The sequence below is a fragment of the Rhinolophus ferrumequinum genome, chromosome 8 (genome assembly GCF_004115265.2).
Source record: "Rhinolophus ferrumequinum isolate MPI-CBG mRhiFer1 chromosome 8, mRhiFer1_v1.p, whole genome shotgun sequence".
Taxonomy (NCBI): Eukaryota; Metazoa; Chordata; class Mammalia; order Chiroptera; family Rhinolophidae; genus Rhinolophus; species Rhinolophus ferrumequinum.
In genome coordinates, this window is record NC_046291.1 from 75782314 (window position 1) to 75806301 (window position 23988).

At 36.2% G+C, this 23988-nt stretch overlaps 1 protein-coding gene across 1 annotated transcript in view; it reads right to left on the reverse strand.

The window, feature by feature from the left end:
- ARHGAP15 (Rho GTPase activating protein 15) overlaps window positions 1–23988 on the reverse strand; it is a 620743-nt gene that overhangs the window by 253273 nt on the left and 343482 nt on the right. The window contains 1 exon segment of the mRNA XM_033112294.1: window positions 5491–5613. Within this exon segment, the coding sequence (XP_032968185.1) occupies window positions 5491–5613 (123 nt within the window).

Sequence of the window (23988 nt, forward strand, 5' to 3'; positions counted from 1 at the left end):
ATGGGAGCAACTTATTAACATAATGATAAAGAGAAAACATTGCAGAGCTGAAGAGAATCACAATTCTTCAAGTTGAGTGCCAAGCAGAATACATCTTAAAAATTCTGCCAACAATATACATTATCTTGATTACAAGATCCAAAACAGAGACAAAAAAATCCCAATGATACTAAAAGAAAAAAAAAATCAAGTTAATAAGAGTAAGAATGGAAACTGCAACTCTGTATTCTAGAGGCAATGGAATTTTATGCCCAACTAAACTATTGATCAATTGTGAGGACATACTGAAGATATTTTTAGACAGTCAAGGTCTCGTGTTTTCTAAATGAGTTACTGAACTGTTACATAATAATAAAAGGAATTAAAGCAATAAAGACAAGTCATGGGATTTAGGAGGCAGTGAATACAACTAAAAAAATCAGTGAAAGGAAATCACAAGGTCATAAGGGTGAAGCCTGGAAAGCAACTAATCCAAATTGGTGTAAGATGATGGAAGAATTTTAGAAAATACTCTGGGGAAAAAAAGCAAGGAGTTGCAGACTAGAATACACAGACTGTTTGAGATAATTAAACACTTAATGACATAAAAGCCCAGAAAGCAAGAAAAAAATTAAAACTGGGGGGAAAAATCTGTATCAGAAATTCACAATCAAATAATATATCAAGCTAAAAGTTAGCATGATTATAAGCAGATGATGGATCATAAGCTTTAAAGTTAAGAATATCATTTATGTAACCCATAAGGTATAGCATTTGACCCATGGTTATTTTAAGGCAATCTGGCATATTCTTTGGCCAAAGATTGCATAATATTGACAAGATCAATATAAAGTGTATGCTGATGAATAATTTTTTTCACATTTAGATGCAAAATATGGGGGGTGGGATAGAGGACTCGATTGTGGTTGTGAAACAGCATAAACATACTAATATGACCTTCAAATGTAAAAGCAAGGAGAATCTTTTTTACCATGATGAAGGGGCATTACTCCTTGAGGGTCACAGAAGTCATATTTTAAGAACAGAGAAAGAGGTCTAATACATGAAATTGTAGTAAACAACCTTAAATAATCATAATCTTATGAAAGCTGATTTGTGGTTTTTAACTTTTAGAATCAACTATAAATAAGTTATAAATATCGAAACCAGCGAAATAATATAAAATTTATGCAGAATTTAAAGATTACACTAGCAAAGGCAGAGGAGATGAGAGGGGAGGAGGGCACTAAATTTCTCATGTCAATGGAGGTGGTAAGTCTCAATCTTCTGTTGTTAATAGAACAATAAATAGAGTTTTAATTATATTGGATGTTTCAGAGAAAGCCAATGGAAACAGCCAGACCAGCTACATTTGACTGAGAGTATTTGGAGAGGAAAAGGCCCAGGTAGATGAGGTCTGGTGTAATTGAGTTGAATTTATGCCTATTGTAAAATAAATCTGAGGTAATATCTAAGCTTGATAAATCAAGACACTATAATGTTAAAGATAAGGAAAATATTGATAAAAACAAACTAACCTATACCTCATATAACAATAACATAAGATACGGAGGCAACCACCAGAAGAACCACAAATACAGTGGGTGCCAAAAAAATGTATACACATTTTAAGAAAGGAAAAAAAAATGTATTAATATTACACTGATGATAACTACTTTAAGGCCCTCTTGTAATTGCAGAAGTCAAATGTGACTTGTATTCATCTTTTGTTATTGGTATATATTGAATATTATAATTTTAGTACAGTTTATTCCTTTATTAAAATGTGTATACTTTTTTTGGCACCCCTTGTAGAAATACTTCCAAATGGTGCCCCATAAGGGGAAAAACTGGGATGAGGCAGGAAAGCACTATTTTTCATCATAACTTCTGCAGGCATTCTATTTAATCTTTAAACAGGTGGGATTTTTTTTAATAATATACTGATAGAAGTAATCCAGCATTGTTATCAATTTCTACTGATAGCATCCAGTATAGTTTCATCCATATTAAGATGAAAGAAGCTACTTTCTAAACATATAACCCTCTCTAAGACTATCATTTAATATAAGGAAATACTAGTTGCTCCCCAAAACAAACAAACAAACAGACAGACAGACAGACAGACAATTGTTATCTTTTCTAAAAATTGCATTGCCAAGTGTTTTCTGTTCTTGAATGTCAGTGCTGTTATTTGAAAGATTACATCAAGTAGTTTGGCTGATGCGACAGAGATGTTGCTTCAGTTCCAAAAACAAGTAGAGAATATGTACAAACACACCTACCACCCTACAATGGACCTTCTCACTTGTAATTTACATATTAAACTGATTAGAGTTTTGTTTCCAATGAGACGCTCGATGCGGTTGACTCATATGTTTCAAAAGTCCTAGCCAGTCCCTCCTTGGCAAATGTGGAAGTAGTTGGAGAAATTGAAGGCTTTTCAGAAACTACACCTACAATGATTGCTATACTAACCTAAGCTATTATGATTCCTATTGGGTGATCATTCAGAATTATCTGCTGGCTCTTTTCTGTCATCAGAATGTACCCTTCTGATTGATCATATTAAAGAAATTCTAAAATGCAGCCCCATCAAGTGAATGTTTCCAGATCTAGATTTGAGCCGATGAACTCACATATTGGCCAGGTCTCCGTGAGCCCAAAAAATAGTTTTAATGAAAGGGTTTGTTACTGAATTTAGCCTGTGTGATATCGAGACAATTCTCTTTTCACACGAAGTACTTTGTGGATATTGCTGGGTTGGGCATAATAAAGTCAATAAAATAAAGCACAGCCCTCTTGCCCCACAGTGAGTGCACAATAAAGGCTGGCTGAAGGCAAAGCTCAGGCTCAATGAAGGCTGGCTGAAGGCAAAGTCCAAAGCTCAATTGGTTGGTAATATTACAGGAAGACTAAACACTGAGAAGTGGCTGGAGCCCTGCAAAGCCCCTCCCAGGTATCAGGAAGCACACTTGTAGGAACCAAACTACCATGCACACCTTTGCCAAACCTTGGTAATGGAGGCTCTTATTCCAGATCTGAATGATTAGGCAGTTTAAGAATTTGATACATAGTCTTTGGGCATGTGCATTGCAGAACAATTTAAAAGGCCATTATCCCTCTTTCTAAATAATTTTCCTTGAAAGAGTTAAGTCATTTTACTTGGAGAAATTGACCATGTAACCATTAATCATTAATTTACTTTATACAATTTTTGTGTAGCCTATCAAAAAAATCCTGATTTCATTACTTTTTCTAAGTCTTTGCCTTAAATATGCTAAGAAAATAGACTTAAAGTACTAAATTTTACTAGGCCTGTATTCTTAAAAAGTTGGTTTAATGTGTTTTACTCATAAAACAGATCAGTAAAAGCCTTAAAAATTCACAGTTAAAACTGAAACAAGCCCAAGAAGCAACTATATTTGCATGACTTGATCTGTATTTGGAAGAAAATTCCACCGAAGACAACAATGGCAGCTTATCAAATCAGAATTTCACATAGATTCTCCATAGTCCTACCAATGAATACTGACTCATTGGTCAGCTATGGTGACAATTTGATGGAGCTCTAAGATAGGAAATGTATACAGAGGAGCGTGTTCAGTGGTTCCATTATAGGAATAGGAACACTACATTAGGCATCCAGTTCCTCTGCTGCTTTCTGAGACCAACTCTAGAGCACTCTAGTTATTAATTCTGTAGCATTTTGATTGGCGGCAGATCCTGCCACTGAATTAAAAACCTTTTCATTTTGCCAGCATCATGAAAAATTTGGACTTTATCTCAGATTGGGACTGTTTGAGCTATTAATCTGGTTTTATATTTTTTTTCAAGATGGCAGGTAACCTGCGACTGGATCCTATCTAAGCAAGTGATAATCTGTGGGATGAATTCTAAGATAGAGTTGAACGTACTATGTTATTATATGTAATTGAATCGATAGAGGTTCAAATACTATCTGTGGCACTGAAAAGAATGTTTTCTGAGAGTAAAAGTTTGAGATAAGCTGTATTTGGAGTAGCTGCTAGATCTACCCCCAAATGCCTACATTGTCAGAATTTTCCACTCTATTCGTGATACGTATGCTCATGCTTCATAAAATTTCACCTTCCACAATTGGTTCAAAATGCAGGATGAGTTTTGTATGTTCACCTGTATCAAAATGGACTGAAGTTGATAGGGTCAAACAGTCATTGTAAATTTTTTAAGTAATTCACATATTAAGTACTACTGAAAATATTAAAATCAGCTTTGCCCTGTTCCTGAGACATTTCTCAGGAACATATATCATTCATGATCATATGATCTCAGGATCATATATCATTATATGATCTCAGGATCATATATCATTACATTACCTTTTGATTTCTGTAAGACTCAGTATTCCAACTTTGTTCTCAGAGTTTACTTTAGAAATGTATTTTAGCCCATTTTCAAAATTTTTCTTATATTTAATTCTGAAAATATACTCATCAGTTACAAAATGTGAAAAACAGGGAGAATATGGATTTGATGCATGTTTTCTTGGTTAGGAAAATAATACATTTTGCCTGTGTGATCTATAAGGTGATTTTCAGTTACAGAAATCTACTATATCACTGGTTCCAGCTATCCATCCATCCTTTCATCTATCTGGCAGACTAACAGTAACGACAAAAGTACAAATAATAATAATATTAATAACAGTGGACATTTATTGAATATTTATGTTCCAGAAACCCTGTTCAATGCTTTACATGAATTATCTCATGCATTTCTCTCAGCGGCCTCTCAGTGGTACGTATAAGTATTCCCATTTAACAGATGTGCTATCTGAGGCTCAGAGAGATCATAACTCATCCAATGTCATTATGAGTGAGTGGTAGAACCAAGGTCCAAATTCCAATTAGTCTAATGCCAGAGTCTGTGTTTTTCTATTCTGGTGGCTAGGTTGCTCTAGGATATTTTATCATTTACTTTAGATATATTTGCAAAAGTACATCTTTATTTCACATTAAATTGAGCTCTCAATCCTCCTGCTCTTAAACCCCTAAGTTTTCATGACACTAGTTTGTCTACAAGTTTCTTCCTAGCACTTCTTCCTAGCACTTACTTCATGACTAGGGTGATCCAACAACTTACTAACCAAACCAGGACATTTCTGAGAGTGAAAAGGACTGCTGTTATGAAGTATGCAGGGACAATAGATATAAAGCGAATTGTCCAGACACATGGAGATATGAGGGCATTCTGATGGGCCTCTAGGATATCCCTTCTCTGCTCCTGGTACAGAGCCCTGATACTCTCCGGGAAAAACCAGATATTGTTTTGCAATAATCCTCTGATGCAACCTTGATTTCCTCAGTAGTAGTTTTCTGGAGTACTATTTTTTTCTCTCTTATGAAGAACACTTAATAAGCAGCCTAAAAAGAATAAAATATTCTAATATTCATTTAGAGCTGAATAGCTATAGACACAGAAGCACATTCATTTATAATGGTTACAGTAAATGCATAAAAAGTCCTGTACCTTTAATAAGTCCTTTTTCTTGCAGAGTTTTCAGGGAAGGTCTTCGGGTAATAAACTTCTTTAGTCTGCTTCTAACCCGGTTTTTGTCGCTTGTATCGGAAGCACTATGATGCAGTCTGAACACTGGAGATTAAAAAAAAGTCAGAGGCTTTCAGTAAATTTCTCCTTTATGATTATTACTTTATGCTAATCTGAATAGAAAACAGTTGTTATGGAACTACAACCTGAATTAATAGTATAGGCCCTTCTGCTTAGACAGGGCATATGAGTAAAAATTTGCCCATATGAAAATATTAGCTCTACTGCAACATGAATGTGCAATGAGAACGTGGTTAGCTCCATATAGTCACAATTTACTTTCACTTTTATTCCCTCATATTTAACATAGCAACCTTTCTCTGGGCAAGTGCACCTATCTGTATCTATACACAAAATTATGGTCAAAGAAAAACTCATAAACTAAGACGAAAAACACTTTAGAATTGTTCATTTCAATTAATTATCACTATATTCTGCCTGTAGGTAATTCAGGCATTTTCAAAGGGCCTGCTTGCCCAAATAATTTTGTCAATCTTATTTTTGATCTTAAACCAAAGTGATTTTTTTCGGAAGCAAACAATTCTTATTATTATTATTGATGTGAAATTACCATCAATAATGTTCTAGGGGACATTCTGAAACACACATTTGTCTCAGACTTTTTCTGTGTTCATCAGTCCCCTATCCTCAGCTTCCTACTCTCGTCTTTATCTTCAAAACTAGGTATGTGACAGATTCATTCCTGAACAAATATTTGCTAAATGTCTACAGATAATCAGACTTCATGCTAAAGGCTATGAATTCAATAATGAACATAACACTTAAGGTCTGGACCTTCATTAGCATAGAGTCAAAATACATTCAAGGTATCTTATTATGAGTGACTGATAGGAATCTATTTTCTCTGGAAGATACAAATCTTAACTGGGCCCTCCATTGTCTTATCACAATTATTAAGATAACGTGAGGATTTGGGGGTACTTTATAAGGTACACAAAACCTCTTTTCCTCTCAAATTATACCTTAGAATAAGCCAATAGTTCAATTGGGTTAATAATGATATATCTAAAATGCACTGATATCTTACTATGTGCTTGGTACTCTCCTAAATAGCTAACATGTTTTAACTTCATTCTACTGCAATGTAAACTACATGTGGGTAGGGATTTTTACCTACTTTTGTAAATGTTTTTCACTAATGTGGCCCTAATATAACATCTCACATATTGTTTAGCATACAAAAATTCAGTCAATATTTGTTGAAACAAGTCTCACAATGACTTTTTGAGGTATATAACATAATTCTACCTATTTTAGAAATGAAGAAGCTGAAGCAAAGAGGAGAAGTAACTTGTCCAAGGTCAAGTCCAGATTTAAGGCCAGCTTCACAGAATTTTCTCTGGTATTCTAATTTATTGGAGTATTGGTGAAATAATGGAAGGGGAAGGGAAATAAAATATCAGGAGCTCAGGTACACATTTAAAGTGGAAATATTTCAATCAACTAAATTTTTTAAGTAGCTGTTGGGTGTGAACATTTTTGCTAAGTTCTAGTTGTAGGGAAGCTAGACTTGAGCCATCCTATGCCCTCCTGAGGAACTCAGGAGCAAAAAGAGAAAGAGAGATTTAGGAAAGAGCTGCAGCTGGAAAAAAAAAATAAATTGCCTGAAATTAGAGGATTTGAAGTCAAATGTTCCTAGTGGGGTCTCCAAGGAACCCTCAAAAATGCCTAAGGGAAACTGCTTTAAAAAGTCTGCCTGGCTCAGAGTGTGAGAAGCCTTCTGACAACTGGTCAAATAAGGACATTTTTGCATCTTCTTTCTCCTGGCTTTGACCACAAAGATGTTGAAAACTTGTGTTAGCAAGACGGGGAATTGGGTTGAAGCGTAAGACTAAGAAAAGAAAGAAGAAAACATCCTGCCTTCCTCCTACTTAGGTGAAGGGTGGAATTTTAATTTTAAATTAATTTCAAAGTTTTGGTTATCACATGGGATTATACTCTATTAAATAATGAATGAAGACAATATATGCCACTTAAAAGGACGATAATATTTTATATTACCTCAGAGCAGAGTTGTCAACCTTGGCACTATTGGCATTTGAGGTCAGACAGTTATTTTAAGTATGCATGTATATATGTATGTATGCATAGGGATGTCCTTTGCAGGAGGAGCAGGGTATTGAGGCGCCTCTCTAGCCTCTACCCATAATATGAAAGCAGCACCTCCTCTTTAGCTGTGACAATGAAAAATGTCTCCGGCCACTGCCAAATATCTCCTGGGGGGATAGAGGGGACAAACTGCTCCCTGTTGAGAATCAATGCCTTGAACTGAAGGGAAAAGTTACGGGACCTGCTTAAGTTCTCATTTATTGGTGGTGGAAAGTCTACTCACACACTGAGAAAATGTAAAGGAACTGAAAAGTAAAAAAATTTAAATAAGTAAAATTATTTAAATAACCTATCTCTCCATAAATATATATCATGTATATGCTACATCATACACACACACACACACACACACACACACACACACACACACATATCAGATATATACATATCTGATCTATCATCTATTTGCTATCTAGTTTTTAAATGGATTGGTTATAAAAGTACAACCACTGTCATGTAAGGTGGGTCAATAGATCTTGAAAAGGTTGGGAATCACTTCTGTAGATAAGAGCTTCCCAACTATTGTGCCTGACAGACGGATTATACAGGGTGACCGTTATGGATGCTGTAGGGGTTCAGAATGAGCCACCCCAAGATGTGCCTCACGAGCATGTGGATTATTTTCAGCTAAAGGCAACCTAAACCCTGTGGGTTCAAAGGAGACTTCTGCTCCTCCCTTAAATATCAAGAAGAATTGAAATCAGGAGACCAGCCCACGATAAGAATCACCACGATCAATGATGTCTGACCTGCCAACATGGCAGGGAAAACTACTAATTCCTGAACATGTGCTCTCCCAGCAATGACCTGCTGAAACCCCAAGGTGCATCACCTCATCCTTAGCTCAGAACGTCTTATGTACCTATGTTCCCTCTCTGTCTCTGAAGCTCTCATGTATGTGGGGTTCCCACACATAGGTATATAATTAAATTCGGTCATTTCCATTTGCTAATCTGTCTCATGTCTGTTTGATTATTAGACCAGTCAAAAGACCCTTGAGGTTAGAGGAAAGTTTCTTCCTCTTCACAATACCTTCAGTACTCAGGGTAACTGAGCAGGACCACAGCAGTCTGAGCCCCTGGGGCAGTTGCTGCTGGCTATGAATAGTTTTACCTGTTCACTCCAGTGGGCTTTACAAATACTATCACTTTCTATGTGTACCTGAACTTCAGATGGTTTGAGAATCACTGTTTTAGTCCGAGGTATCCAATACGGTAGCCACTCCAGGCCACTGAGTACTTGAAATGCAGCTTGGGCCGTAGGTTGAAATAATAATGTTTTAGGTACTTTTTGTTGTTGTTGTTAAATAAAATATAGTACTAAATATAATATGTGATTAAAACTTATTTCTTGTTACTTCTTCAAATGTGGCTACTAGAAGACCTTAAACTATACATGTGACTCACATTATATTTTTGGATAGTGCTGTTAGACGATAAACAAATAGATATACACTGACCACCTGCTACATACAGGGCAGTGCTAGATTTAACGGTCGTGGATAAAACTGCGTATGTCTTGTGTAATTATAATACAGCAGGATTGGATTAAGAGCATAAACTACAAGAGACTGAGGTATCATAGAGGAGGAATTGCCCTCACATCACTTGGGAGATGTTCCATTAAGAACAATTGGTTTTTCAGGACCATGACTGTCAGTGATTAACTGATTCAAAATTGTATGACTGGAAGAGTCATTCTGAGAATCTAAATACACTGTGCTTGCATGATGTCCTGTCAGTTTCCATGTGGGTCCAGTCATTGCCATAACCACCAGTTGTATGGGATCTACTTCAACTGATAACTGTATTAAAGCCCCATGGGTCCGATTCCTAGTACTGGAGGATGAAGGAACACTTACATCTTTTAGAAAACATTTGTCTCAGAGTAATTTTGGTCTCAAGTCTGCCTTTGAAATGATGTGGAATAATCAATCTACATTTTCACAGGTTACCAGAGGTATTATTTTCTATTTCAGTCTCACCTCAAATTCTTTTCATTTTTCCATGACAGAATGCCAAGAAATATAAGGCCAAAGGAGGTACTTTTTTTTCTGTCATTTTGGAAGTAGTAAAAATGGTGTCATTAGGAAGTACTTTGCAAATTAAAACACATACACACAGTATAAATGCGAGATTAGGAAAATAATTATATAGTGAGTTATGTCCTTTTGGAACCCCTTAGGGACTCTGGTGATAGTATTCTTAATTAGAGAGATATATATGTATAGTATATTGTTTTCAATACCACCATCTGGCTCCACATATGAGAAATGTGTGTAAGGTGTATTGGTTTTTCAAAGAAAATGAAAATATATTTTTAAATGCTTTATCTTGTTTCCTTCTCATACACACAGAGAAACTGGCAGAGACTTGATAATATTACACCGTTTTTATCATAGCCAAACCCTCCAAAGTTGCCTCTAATGATGACTTTCTTGAAGACAGACTAGAGCGTCAACTTACATTTCCTAATGCCATAAAATCATTGTCCTCAGATGACAAGTCAAATTACAAGGTTTCTGCCATCATTCATTGTGCTCATTTTGTTCTAAGACGAGTGAGGCAGAAGTTAAAGTCAATAGATGACTATAATATATGGCACACTTTTTATTAACCAAATAACTTGGAAGCACTAGAAATACAAATTGAAAATGTAAAAAGCGTATGGGTATAAAGCGAAGCCCAACACTGGGTCCCTGAGAACAGCACTAAAAGTATTTGAATATGGTAGTTTCATCTGATTTTAACAGCCAAACTTATAAAACAGTTTACACTTTTCTGTTGTCAAGGGAGAAAAACTTGCCAAATGGTTCGTTTTAAGTAAATACAACATAACCAATTAAGGAAAGCAAAATTTAAACACATGCCTATGATAATCAGGACATAGTTTGTTTCTGATTTCACTACTGATTTGAACAGAATAGTGTTCCTGCCATTTTCCCACAGCACCCAAGTGACCCCACACATACTTTTAGAAACTTGTAATCACACAGTGCAAATAAAAGGACACTTTACTGGAAAATACACAGTGTGGTACGATAATCCATCATTTATGAAAAATAGAATTCAGCCTTTTCTTTTTCCTCAGAGATTCAACTACTTTTTGAGGGTAAAGCTTACTGCAATTTAAAGATTTATGTTAAGCCAATGAGCAGTTTTTTTTTCGTTCCCATTTAAACTTTTTTATTCAAAACTGAAAAAAGACTAAAGAGATACGGGCTTAAATTCCAAAACATTTAATCTGATTTGCAGCAGAATCACTCTTAATTTTACATGTTTTCACCTCCCCAAAAAGGAAAAATTAACCTGAATTGGATTAACTTTCCAGGTATTCTAGAATTTACTTTTCTTTATGCTTTCCTCTTCCCCTCCCCCAATCGATGGGTGATCTTTTCTTTCAAGTGCAAACAATTAGAATATTTTTCAAAGCCTAAGAATTTTGAATAACAATGTGCACTTTAAGTCTCAATACACACAGGCCAAAGGCATTATCCTTAAGCACCGGTTGAAAGATTTAATTGGTGTTAAAGCTGCACACACCAGAGAATAGTTAGAATCTTGGGTTTTTTAGGATAATCTTCAATAAATATCATTACATATGAGAAAAGACATTAGCCCAACACAAGTTTTATACCTGACACAGACATCATGATGTTAAGTCCACCTATAGAGGTAAGAATGTTTATTGTGGTGGGTGCCCATTGTATATTTATTTTCCAACTTCAGTAATGGGAGCGGGAAGAAACACAATTTGGATTACGAACATCCACTACCATTCTGTTAAAGGATGGGAACCACAAAAGAAAACCCTCAAATCTTCCAGAATCCAACGGTTTGGATAATATGATCCAGAATTGTGCATTTGCCAGAATTTTTCTTGCTGTGGACCTTATGTTGAAATATCCCTGTTTCCTGCCAAACTGCTGTTCTCGCGGTATTCCCTTGTTACATGTTGTTGTTGTTATTATTATTATTTTAATTTGGAAGTGCTGGGAGAGCTAATGTTTCAGAAATGTTGCTAAAGGAAAGTAGAGAAATGCTTACACAAACGACTTTCTAGGCGACGTGTCAGTTTTTTGGTGAGGTTTTACCTAGGGGTCAACATTAGGTGTAGACAGACAGTTTTCTTAGCAGCAGCTAAGAGCTCCCCGTATTTCAAGTCTAGGAGGATGTTTAGGGTAAAGCTGGCTATAGTTGTTTAGTGCAATCATCTTACCACACTGCAGTGTCCGGAGAGGGAGATCCAAAAAGAAATGACGAAATAAGGTTATATCAGGTTCCTAATCCCAGAGATTCCCAAACACTTCTCAAACCATCACATGGATTACATAACAAAGCACTGAGTTGTCTCCACTCATATTTTCCAAACGACCTTCTTGTATTCCGAATTACCCTGTTGTACCATTTTCTAAATTAGTGAAATAAGAGCACCATACCCAAAATTGATTGAAAAGAGAAAGAACGTTTATTAAATTTCTTTTCAGCCGCCTGCCCGATTCCTTTCCAGGGCATACACGCTTGTGCTAATTCATGAGGCTGTAATAAATACTGCTCTGCCCTCTCCAGCATGTGGTTTTAGAGCTTGCAAAACTTTGCACATAACTCCCTGTGTCACAGTGGGCAGAAAGGGTAAGTTTGGGCTTAATGTACTGTTGGCCATTTAATACCTCTTTTTTTTTTCACATGCTCATTGTAAATAGAAGTCATAATTTCAACCCCCAACTTGCCGCCTGAGAAACTAAGTTATTGAAACTTTAAGTGACATAACTTGAAACATAAATCACAATTAAATCTGGAAATAATTGGAAGAGGGAATGCAGGGCATTTTAACAGCAGTGCTTTGTTTTAACCACTTAATTCCCACTTAGACATTGCAGAAATACAAAATAAATGATCAGTTTCAAACAGAAGGGTATGCAGACATCATCTACCCAATGATTCATATTTATGCTACCTACCCATTTAAAGAGAAGTGAGAGTTCATACAATGAAAAATGTTTACATTTAGACTAAGTTATCTTTAAATAGTAAAATCTAACCACATTTTTACATTTACAGTGTCAATAAAGAGCTGGCAGTTTATTGTCATGTCCCTGTCATTCAGCCATATGGACATTCCATGATTGCTTTTCTAAGTAATATGTGGATCCCTGTGTTCTACCTCTAATGTATTCATCTATGATGTAAATTCTCCATTGTCTTTTCATAAACAGGCTTAATAATTTTATTTTGCTGATATATTTTAGTGTGTGTTTATATCGATAATGTATTTTTACAGGATGAGTTAGTGTTGTGTTTACTCTCTTTAGAGCATGTAACATAGCTCTGAGTTAGTTAATGAATAACTTCCACGAAGGTTATAATGATGACAATGACGATGATGATTATGACAATTTCAGTACTGTAGTGCAAATATTGAGTGATATCACAAATGTAATTTTCCTTCAATTGTAAGTCTGTTTTCTCTTTGTGAGCCTGAGTTGAAAAAGATCTTTACATCAAAGTTATGAAAATACCATGTATTTTTAAAAAAGAAAGAAAAAGAGAAAAATAAACCTAAATAGCAAAAATCTATGGTGCCTACAGAGATATATGATGACATTTTTTCCTGAAACAGAATCAGATACAGCACAAGATGTGGAGTAAAGATTCAGATCATCAAGATATCTTCTATTGACTAGATAGTTTATCTTGGCTCCTTATGACTTGATATGGTGTCAGTAAGAATTTGTCACTTGAGAGCTGTTCAAAATTTTGATAAATTTGCTAATAAAGTCAGTGGTTCCTGAGCTAAGGCAGTAGCTTATTTTGAAAGTGAAATTACTAAAAACAGAAAAAAAATAACATAGCATATCAATCCAGACAAAGGGCACCATGTAATAGAAATATGTTTTCCATGAGGAAAGGTTGTATATTAAACACAGGAATGGGTTCTCTCCTGGTGATAGAAAACAGGCCACAGCCAAATTAAATGAGAAGAGCTGCTCTTACAGATCAATGTGAGTAGCAGTCCAAGACAAAAAAACGAAAAGAAAATAGTAGAGTTGTAGGCATGGCAATTCCACCATAGAGGTAAGAACATGGCAAGATTCTTGGAAATTAACATCTAGATTTCAGTGAAAAAAGAAAAAAGTTAAGTTGGAGAATAAAATCATATTAATCTTTAAGAGTATCAGACAATTTCAATGCTGATTTTACATTCCAAGTCAGATACTACGTGTAGCAGTGTTTGAATTTGGTGGGTGGTATTTAAATCTTCTCTCCATGTAGACATAAGTAGAGAGAGCCACCACTACATTTTTGTGTGTGTGGATTTGCTTGTACCTGTGTGAAAATGTGTGTACAGATACGAATTTTAAGTGTGTATGGAGGGGAGTACTATATGACAGCTTTGAAGCTTTTTTCTTTAATTTCTAAACTCCTGGCCCTATGTGTAATCAAGAATATGCTAAAATGTATCCCTAATTTTCAAACATAAAATTTGAACCATGTCAGAAAAATATATAGTACAAGCATAGTTTGAGAAATGTCTTAGGCCAGATAATTGATATTTCAGAGGAAGTGGTGGAGTAAAGTGTTGATTTAGATTGTACAATCTACATATTGTAATTATATATATATATATATATATATATATATATATATATATATATATATATATATATAATATGTGTGTGTGTTTGTGTAGTTTGCTTCTTGTAAAGCAGTCTCAATTTTCACTTTGACTAGCCAATCTGATCATCTTGACATCACATATATTATTAATAATGACTAATGATTTTAGAGTACTTGTGATGTGACAAGGAACTATACTAAGACTGTTACATCTCATTTAATCTACATAATCATTAAATGTGGTAAATTCTCTTATTGCTGTCCATTCTACAGATTAGGAATCTGAGGTTCAGAGAGGTTAAGCCATGTAGTAACTAAGTGGCAGAACCAGACATCAAATGTAGGGCTGTCTGATTCTGAGCCCATGAGAACTCCTAACCTGACCCACTGCCCTCCGCTGTTTGGCAATGTGTCAAAATCCTAAGGACATAGAGAGATGGCAATAGCCTCCCACTGTAGGCAAGTACTTCCAACCGAAGGTCTTAAATCATCTGTTTTACCTGAACAGCAACTGAAATAACTCTAGGTGGTGTCTATCACTGTAGACTTAAAAGGGAAAATGAGTTGCATTAGGTGAGATTAGTGGTTCAGGACAGCAACAGAATTGATGGCTGAATACTCTCTGGATTGCCAGTCAGAAAAGCTGAAGATGCATCTGAGTCTCACGGAGCCGTAACTGCCACGAACACAAATTGAGCTCTTCTGCTACTGGGCAGAAGGCAAATATGAGAATCACTCACCGTGTTCCAGGTGGCTGTATGTAGCAAGACAAGTGTGAATATAGAGTAGAGATGTAGCGTGAGGACTGGGGCTCCCTTTTAAACAACACTGGCTTTTGACCTACCCAGATTTCTCAGTTTCTTAGTCTTCTTCTTGACTCCTGGCATCATATAATCTTTTTCAAAGACAGACAGATGCACATTTGCCCACAATAGTATAAGCACATACATTCACGTCTACAAACTCTTTAGCTCTTCTCTCAGCTAACCCAGGAAGTCTTATTCATCTCTGTGTCCAACCACAGAGTCTGCTTCTTTTATTTCTGGTTGCTTCATTAGGAGTGAGAGTTCAAGATCAGCATTTAGGGGGAAAGTCGATAAGAATCCCTAATATATGGACTCCTTCCAACAACTAATGCAGTTCCTTCAAAAAATGTGCATTTTTTTCTCACACATTCCATCTCTCTTTTGAATACTACAGGTTTTGGATTTTGAATTGCAAGTCTGTCACTTATCAGTGGTGCGATCTTATTCAAGCAATATAAATTCTTTATGCCTCTATTTTCTAATCTGTTATAGTGGGCTGACAGCATACAGACCAAGAATTGTTGTGTAAATTAAATGCCTGACATATGCAAAACACCCACACAAAACCTAGTGACTAATAAGCTTTCGATAAAAGCTAACAGTTATTATGAATTGTGAGGGTATAATAGATGCCCTGTATCACAGTCATGATTGTAATAATCAGTAAGTAAACAGAGTAGGTGGTATGAAAAGTGCTTTCCTCACTCTCCATCCTAGCGCCTCTCGTTTTTTCAACATTTACTGGGGATTTACTATGTATCTGGTGTTGTTAGATTATTCCCTTGTCTGTTGCATAAACTAACTATATATTCACTTATATAAAATTAAATAATATTAACATATATTAAAATTTTAATTGACTGCTATTTGGTTCTCAGTAAAAAAAGTACTTTATACAACCCCAAGAGTTTATCTGTGATTAATTTCTGCCAGGTAGAGTGTATTTCAAGACTTTGAACATGTGTTGAAATCATTGGGTTTTGAAGAACTATCCATTAAAGACTTTCTGAACTGTGACAATGGATATTGACAGTGCTTGTCAGACTAAACCACTATTGATTGGTTCACATCATGTGTATAGCAAAAGCAATTTCTTTCAAGTGCTTCTTCCTAACTGAAATACATTATTGCAGCCTTCCTCTCTGTTTATTATAACACCCAAACTCATTGCATGTAACACATCTAGCAAAAAGGTTTCACAATGAAGGAAGCAGCAAACTGCAACACAGAGAAGTGAGGGCACTTAGCAATCCAAATACTCTTGTACTGTAAGTCACTATTCCTTTGCAAAATATCGATCCCTTTCAGAGTCTTGCTTTTATTTTACCATCCACTTGATTATGGAAAGATCATGGACTAAGAGAGCTTTGCTATTGTTTAATGATCCTGCAATGCTCCTGGTTTCCATCCCTCAATGAAACTATTTTAAGTACTGTGTGTATGTTTAAGCGGCGGGACAGAAAGTGTTTATGCTGGGTCACTGCTCCCCTGCCCACAAACATACACAGACACACACACACACTCTCACACCCACACACACACACACACACACACACACACACGCTTGTGACTTTTTCCAAACTTTATAATGTTTTCTCCAGTGAGTGACTCAGGCCAACTTTGGCCATATACACTACATATTGTACAGTTTTGTTATTAATTGGAATTTGCATTGTGTGTCTTTCTTCTCAAGAGGATACATTTCTTATGGAGAAAATACTTTTACATAACAAAAGCAGTTCTCCTAATACCCCGAGTAGGAAGAATTCCAGATTAATTTTTTAAAAAATAGTATTATTAAACAAAACCTAAAAACATACCTTCCACAAGCGCTGACTGATTGTAGCTCATGCTTTCTGCAGTGTACTAGGAGCATGCCAGAGCCCAAAGAAAGTTCAGTCCTAGTCCTGTGAAGTTTCAGAACCTCACAGTTTACTGTACGCTAATAGCTGGGGACAGCAGGGCATTTCTAAATTCTGAGGATAATTCTCAGGGTATCCCTACAATTGCTACCCCTTTAAAAATGATCTTTATAGCTTAGGTGAGTCACTGTGATAATAAAACAGGAGAGACTAGTTAACTCTACAAATGCTTTAATTAAATCTGGTATGGCGGTGCCACCTTCTTTCCCATTCTAGGCATGCCTAGAAACTTAAAGAAAAAAATTGCTTTGAAGGCTGGCAAATGCTACACAAGCAAAATGTATCATTCTTCAAAGCCGCGTCTTACATGACAGTTCCAAGTTTACTTGAAAGTTCTAGACTAGGATTTCTCCCCAGATAAGGATTCCTTTGAGTCTTGCCTCCTGCTTCACACTATGGCTCAGGAGAATGGCTGCACCCAGCACCCTGGGTTGTTCTTTTCCTCTGGCTTTGCCCTTGGGCCGTGGCCTTCTCACCCCTACATTCTCTAGCTCTGAGACAGCTTCTGGCCTGGAGCCCATTCTCTTGGCACTCCCCATAGGGGTCACTCTGTCCAGAAGAACAGTTGGTTGTCAGAGTAGCAGCCTCTCATGCTTTTTTCAGGACATTGGAGATCGGGAAATGTCAGGCCAGAGACAGTTAGCCTCTCACAAAATAGTTTTATTGGGACAGAACCCTCTATTAGAGGCCTCATTTTGACATAAGCTTCAAGATGTTTGCTCCAAAATGTGCGTGCACAACACTGAGATCCTCCTCCCACAGGAAATGTATTGAAAATGCAAAGGGTGTGCTGAGCAGATCTGAGGACACAGGATGTAGTCTATGCTAAGTTATCAGGAATAGTGGAGCGGTTTGTCCTCACAAATGCTGATAGACAGCTGCAGTTTGCAGCTGGCAGTGAGCTTATGCTCCCTAAACAAAGATTTAGCTGGAGCCCCCATGAATACTTGGCTCCATCGCAATAATCATAATTCATAACATACATTTCTAAAGAAGGGGAAAAAACTAGGAAAAGACGCAGAAAGATCCATATTATTCTGATACTTAATGTGGTCAGGATATAGGCTGTTTCATTTGTTGTCCATTTTGAATCTATCTGGGGTCCTTTATTGAGATGGTCGTTGCCATATTTATGACAAATGAAACTGCTTCCTGCTTTCCAGCCACACCTTCAGATTAACTCTTCCTTCCATTAAAAAATAGTGATGGGAGATTTACTTTCTGCCAAAAAACAATTATTATCCCACATATCGTATTTCTTTTCATAAATGACTTAATTATAATCAAATTGCCAAGCTTTTTCTCATTTTTGACCATCAGATAACCCCATTCTTGGGCACAGTTCATGTTGGAGTCACAGAAACATGAAATATTAATATTTAATCTAGCATGAACTTGAGGGAACACAGAATAAATTTTCCTTACTTTTGAGATGAGGAAAAAGATACCCAAATTGTTTAAGTCACTTGCCTATGGCCACATATTAAGAAGCAGCATCAAAATTCAACCCAAATTTCTCAACTACCATTTCCAGGTATTTCTCAGCACAGCCTATGTGTCTCTAATCCCAGATTTATTTTCACTAGGAAAACTGTACCTAAATCCAGAAGAATGTTCCAGAGGAGCCAGTTCTGCTGCTCTAGGCATGTACTACTGGCCCAATTCTTCTAGTAACCAGGAATTTTACATTGATTCTAAATGCAGTCATTGCCATCAATTAATTCTGTTTTATTCTAAATATCTAGAATCAGAGAATTGTGAATTGAATATGGAAATATATTTAAATTTACATGCATAATTATCTATACTAATATAAAAAAATACATGCCCCAAGGCGGGAAATTACAGTAGCTTTCCTTTTGACATGTAGCAATGCTAAGTGTTTTGCTATTACCGTTTTCTTCAGCTTTTGGTAACTTGAAATCTGTAATAGATTATTATTATTTGGGATTTTGAGCATTCCTTTTCCCTGGGGGGAGAGGGTCCTATTGCCAATTGTCAAGACACTCCCCCAGACACAGATGTCATTGCTGGATATCCTTTCCATGTGTGTTGTCCTAAACTAGAAGAGAATAGAGAGAATTGAGCTACAAAGGGGAAAATTAATTTCGCTAAGTTTCAACCTCTCTGAAATTTAAACTTTTGGAATATTGAACAGGCAGAGATCTTGGTTTTCTTCAAGCTTGTTTACTCTTGGCAAAATAGAACTTCTGGTCTTAGGAGAAAAAAAAAATGTCTTTGGGTTTTTAAGGTCTCTGAAATCTTCTTGAGACATTAAGTACCTCTTACATAAAATAGCAGAGTGATGATTTAAGACCGGAGGAACTGGAAATGCACAGATTAAGTGACCTTTAAAATACACATAGGTTTAAAATTGAAAGGAAAATGCACTTAGCAAAAAAGCATTTGGGATTTAGTTCTAAAATATGGTTGGAAATATTAAGCAAGCTCAAAATGAGGCGATGGACACACATCCTCATTTTGACTTAAAGATCTACTTTAAATAACACAACAGATGTAGTCATCAGCATCTATTCCAACAGGGATGTTCGGAATGGTGAGAAAGACACGGTAAAACTTGGGCAATAATGACTGCTCTCATTGTTATCCCTTAATCCTCCAAACTATCAAAGCAGAACCAAGAATAAAAGAGAAATATTCTAGCCGGATCTAATTTCCTCCCGTTTCTGTCAAACAGTTTAGGTAGGAAATTTCCACCAGGAAATATCCCCTTAAAACAGTCACCAGAGAGCAAGTTTAGCTACTTTCACTATGGCACGAGAGGAAAGAAAAACATGAAAAAAGAAAAGAGCAAACCTGTGGACATTAGTCTGGAAACACCTTCGACAACACGAACAGGTGCTATTTTGTGTACTGGCTAAGGAAATCAGAGGGGGACAGAGCGGGGACTCATGGGTGGGCCCTGCAAAGGAAAACTGAACTTAACTGTTCCCTTGTGAGAATTATGTTGTCTGGGTCACACTGTTTGGTAAAAATATTTCTTTTGCCAAATTTGAGTCCACATGAAATAAATTGCTGTTGGAATACATGCTGAAAGGATGAGGGTGGAGTACGGCAGATCTTAGTTTGGAATTTAACGGTGTTCCCTACACTCCCATCAAGCCTGACATGTAGTTGGTGGTCAGTAAAAAATGGGTAGTAGTTGAATAGGGTCTGAGCAAGATGCATAGTGGAAAGCACATAGGTTTTTGTGTTAAGAAATCTGATCTTGAGTCCCAGATCTATCGCTTAGAAAGCGTGTGACTTAGCATCCCTGAACCTCCGTTCCCAATACAAATGCCTTGATTGAAATGTTTTAAGGATTAAGTGCTATGATGTGAAAGATCACAATGCCTTGTGCGAACACAAGTAAATTACTATCTTTATCCTCTTCCTCGCTTTCTTCCACATCCCCATCATCCTCACCATCATTATGATAAGTTACAGCTTGCACTCGACTCTAGAAAGTGAGTTAAATAGAAATGGTCCTTGGGCTTTGGGGACTAACAACTGAAAATCAAAATACTGATGTATCTAAAAGAGAGTGGATAAGTTAAGAAATTTAGAGTAAGTATACAAAATTAAGTTAGTCTTATATTAAAATAGCTATCACTAAAGAGCTATGTCCGTGGGGCATAGAAAGAGCCCTAGGTCTTGCTTGTTGAGACAGAGGACATTTTCTCATACTTTTAACACATGGTACACCAAATTCTCCAATTACATAAATATTTACTAATTGCAGCTTTGATGGCAATAAATGTACCGGCAGTATAAATCCCTCCAGGTGAATGCATGGTGTGTGTTAACTACTACCACTTCTGCTAATTATAATTAATAATAATAATAATTTAACAAATAGCAAGTATAAAATAATGTTTTGTTTTACAAATTAATTGAAGATTTAAATCTTGTGTCTACCCAAATAGAAATGGCAATGGGGTCTGTTTTGATAAATATGGCACCAATATTACTTTGTCTAACAATAATTCTTATCAGAATTGTTTCAGAAGTGGATCCTATACCATGCAGCCTTAGGGCACACAAATGTGTACTTTAATAATCATAGCTAAAACATATCTTACATATTAACTTTTTTAAAAAAGATCCTTGTTACTTGATTAATCATCGACAGAATGTTAGTTCTGTGGAGAATCTAAAAATATGAGGAACTAAATTGTGAGTGTGGTAGGGGATGAGGGAATAGGTTTGTAGGCAGAAGACTTTTGCTTTGCTGCTAGAGGTCATAGGATTATATTCACCACTTTCAAGCAAGGTTAGCTTTGACCAGTAGAGTAAAAGAAAACTCCTCAGAATGGGTATCTCATTGATAAGCTTCCACACCTTGAGATGGAAATGATTAATTACACTTATTGTCAGTCACTAATTCTACTTTAGATATATGGGTCTTCTTGCTCTCGCTTGAGCTCATCCTGCTTCAGGCCTTTGTACAAGCCGACCTAAACATTCTTTAGATATCCACGTAACTACTTTCCTTACTTCCTTCAGGTCTTCCCCCAAATGTAATTTCTCAGAGGTTCTCCTTCTTTACTTAAAAATGCAAGCTTTCCCCACTTAGATGCTCTCTATCGCTCTTCCTTGTTCTTTTTTGGAAGTTTTTAAACTTTACTACTTTGCTAATATATATTTTACTTCCTTCTTTTAACATCTCTCACCCCTCATTAGAATGCTGGCTCTATCAATATTTTCACCTGTATTTTATTCTATTTTATTTTATTTATGTTTTAGGGACTGTAGTCCTAGTACCTAGAATAGTGTTGGACAAATGTAAGTGTTCGGTATATATTTGTTGAATGAATAAAAAATACTCTGAATTCCTTTTTTAGAAAAAAAAAGCTGTAATTTTTTCTCACATCTTTAACATTTATGGATAAAACCCCGTGTCCTAAGAAAACAAACCTTTACTTAATATTTTGTGAAGAAAGAAATTATAATGGCTTATTATCATTGAATGGCAGTCTGAATTTATACCCACAACAGGTCTGAGAAGAGAAACAGATCTTGGCTCTCAGGCCCTTTTTATCAAAACTTAAACATCTAGAAACAGTGTGGTATTCTTTCCTTGCTTACCATATACAAAATCATATAGTTATCCTCTTTTATCTTATTTAAATAAGAAAAATAGAACTTATATAAAACCAACATCAAATATCTTTTAAGAATACTTATATATCCAAGGATATATTAAATTTATACTAGGTGGTGTTTATTGGGAGGAAAGTGAATGAGAGATGAAGGAAAAAAATTGTAAAGCTTGAAGACTTACATGGCTAATGATAATAAGGATGATGAGGATGATAAATTCCATTCCTCTGTATCAATTAAGGAGAGAGAGAGAGAGAGAGAGAGAGAGAGAGAGAGAGAGAGAGAGAGAGACTACCTTTTCTTGATTCTAGCCTAGCAGGTGGTTGAGATCACAGACACCCCAGACCAGCACTGACCACATATGTAATTAAAAATATTCAGTAGTCACTTTAAAATAAAAATAGCAGACATTGATTTTAGTATGTTTTGTTTAACCCACTTTATCCAAAGTATTATCATTCATCCATGTAATCAAAATTAAAATTACAAATGGGATATTTATATTATTTTTCTTGCATTAAGCCTTTGAAATCTGGTATGTATGTCGTATCTACAGCCAGCAAATCTCAATTCAGACTAGCCACATTTCAAACACTCAATCGTCACATGTGGCTAGTGGCATCCATATTGGACAGTGCAGTTCTAAATCAAGCCTCTGGGTGTCCCGTCTGCACACAGGCATGTGTCAGTACAAAGAAAACGCCCTGGAGCCCACGTGTGGGGCACGGCTGCAGTTGGTATGGTGACTTGGCTCAGAGGTGGCCTTATCACAACAGTGGGCAGGGATGTAGCAGATGAAATAGCTTTCCACTGCAAAGCCATGTGCTTGTGACAGGACTCAGAGCCGCCAAAACCAGAGGCTATTTCTGAATTGATTTGTATTTCCAGTGTTTTCTCCACCTGGCATTAGGTTGGTGTCTGAGTAGGATGATATGTATGGGAAGCCAGAGTGATTCATTAAAATAGCTACCAATTAGGAAAAGAGCAAGATGATGTCTCAAGTTGGTAGAGCCAGTTAAACAAATTACACTCTATTCTTTCATCTGCAATAATTAGTCTTCTGAATCTTAGTATGCTTATTTGCAAGTGCTACTCTGTTGTAGCATGCTATCTGTGAAATTTCACACATGACAGTCATCTCTCCATAACTGAATTTATATCCACTCCCTAAAATATATCTGGGAGAAGTGAATGGATTAATTATAGGTTCTCAGGGGTGCAGGGTGTTTCAAGTTTATAATCTGTGCTCTCTGTGCTTAGGAGAGTTGTAATAGTTTCAAAGCGGCAAGGCTTACTTACCCCCTCCCTATTAAACAGCATTTTATTTTTGAAAACACATGCCAAAGTAAAAACTTTAAATTTACACAAAGGGTCATTTTCAGATTATCTATTTTAACATAGGAAAGACTGGGTAGGCACATTCCCGAAATCATGATTTTGGTCTGGGGAGAGAAGTTGGAGATACACACTCAGACATATTGTAGACTTGACTACAGAATAAATTGGTTTTGTTCAGGGTTTGGTTTTGCTCTTAATTGCCATATATTTAGCTGACTTGACTGTACAGTGATTTGAATAGACTACTGATTTTTACTTATATGCCATTTCCTAGTATAGGAATCAATTCACATAGTCTCAGCCAAAAATTATTCAAACTCAGAAGTTTGTACATCTCTCAACTTTCATATATAACACACACACACACACACACACACACACACACACACACAGAAACCCATAGCATCCATAGCATTCTATGGGCCAGGTGAGAGCTATACTGTAAAACGAACAATCCATCAAGGCACTGAATACAAGCAAAGCAAATTCTGAGAAATGAGTTTG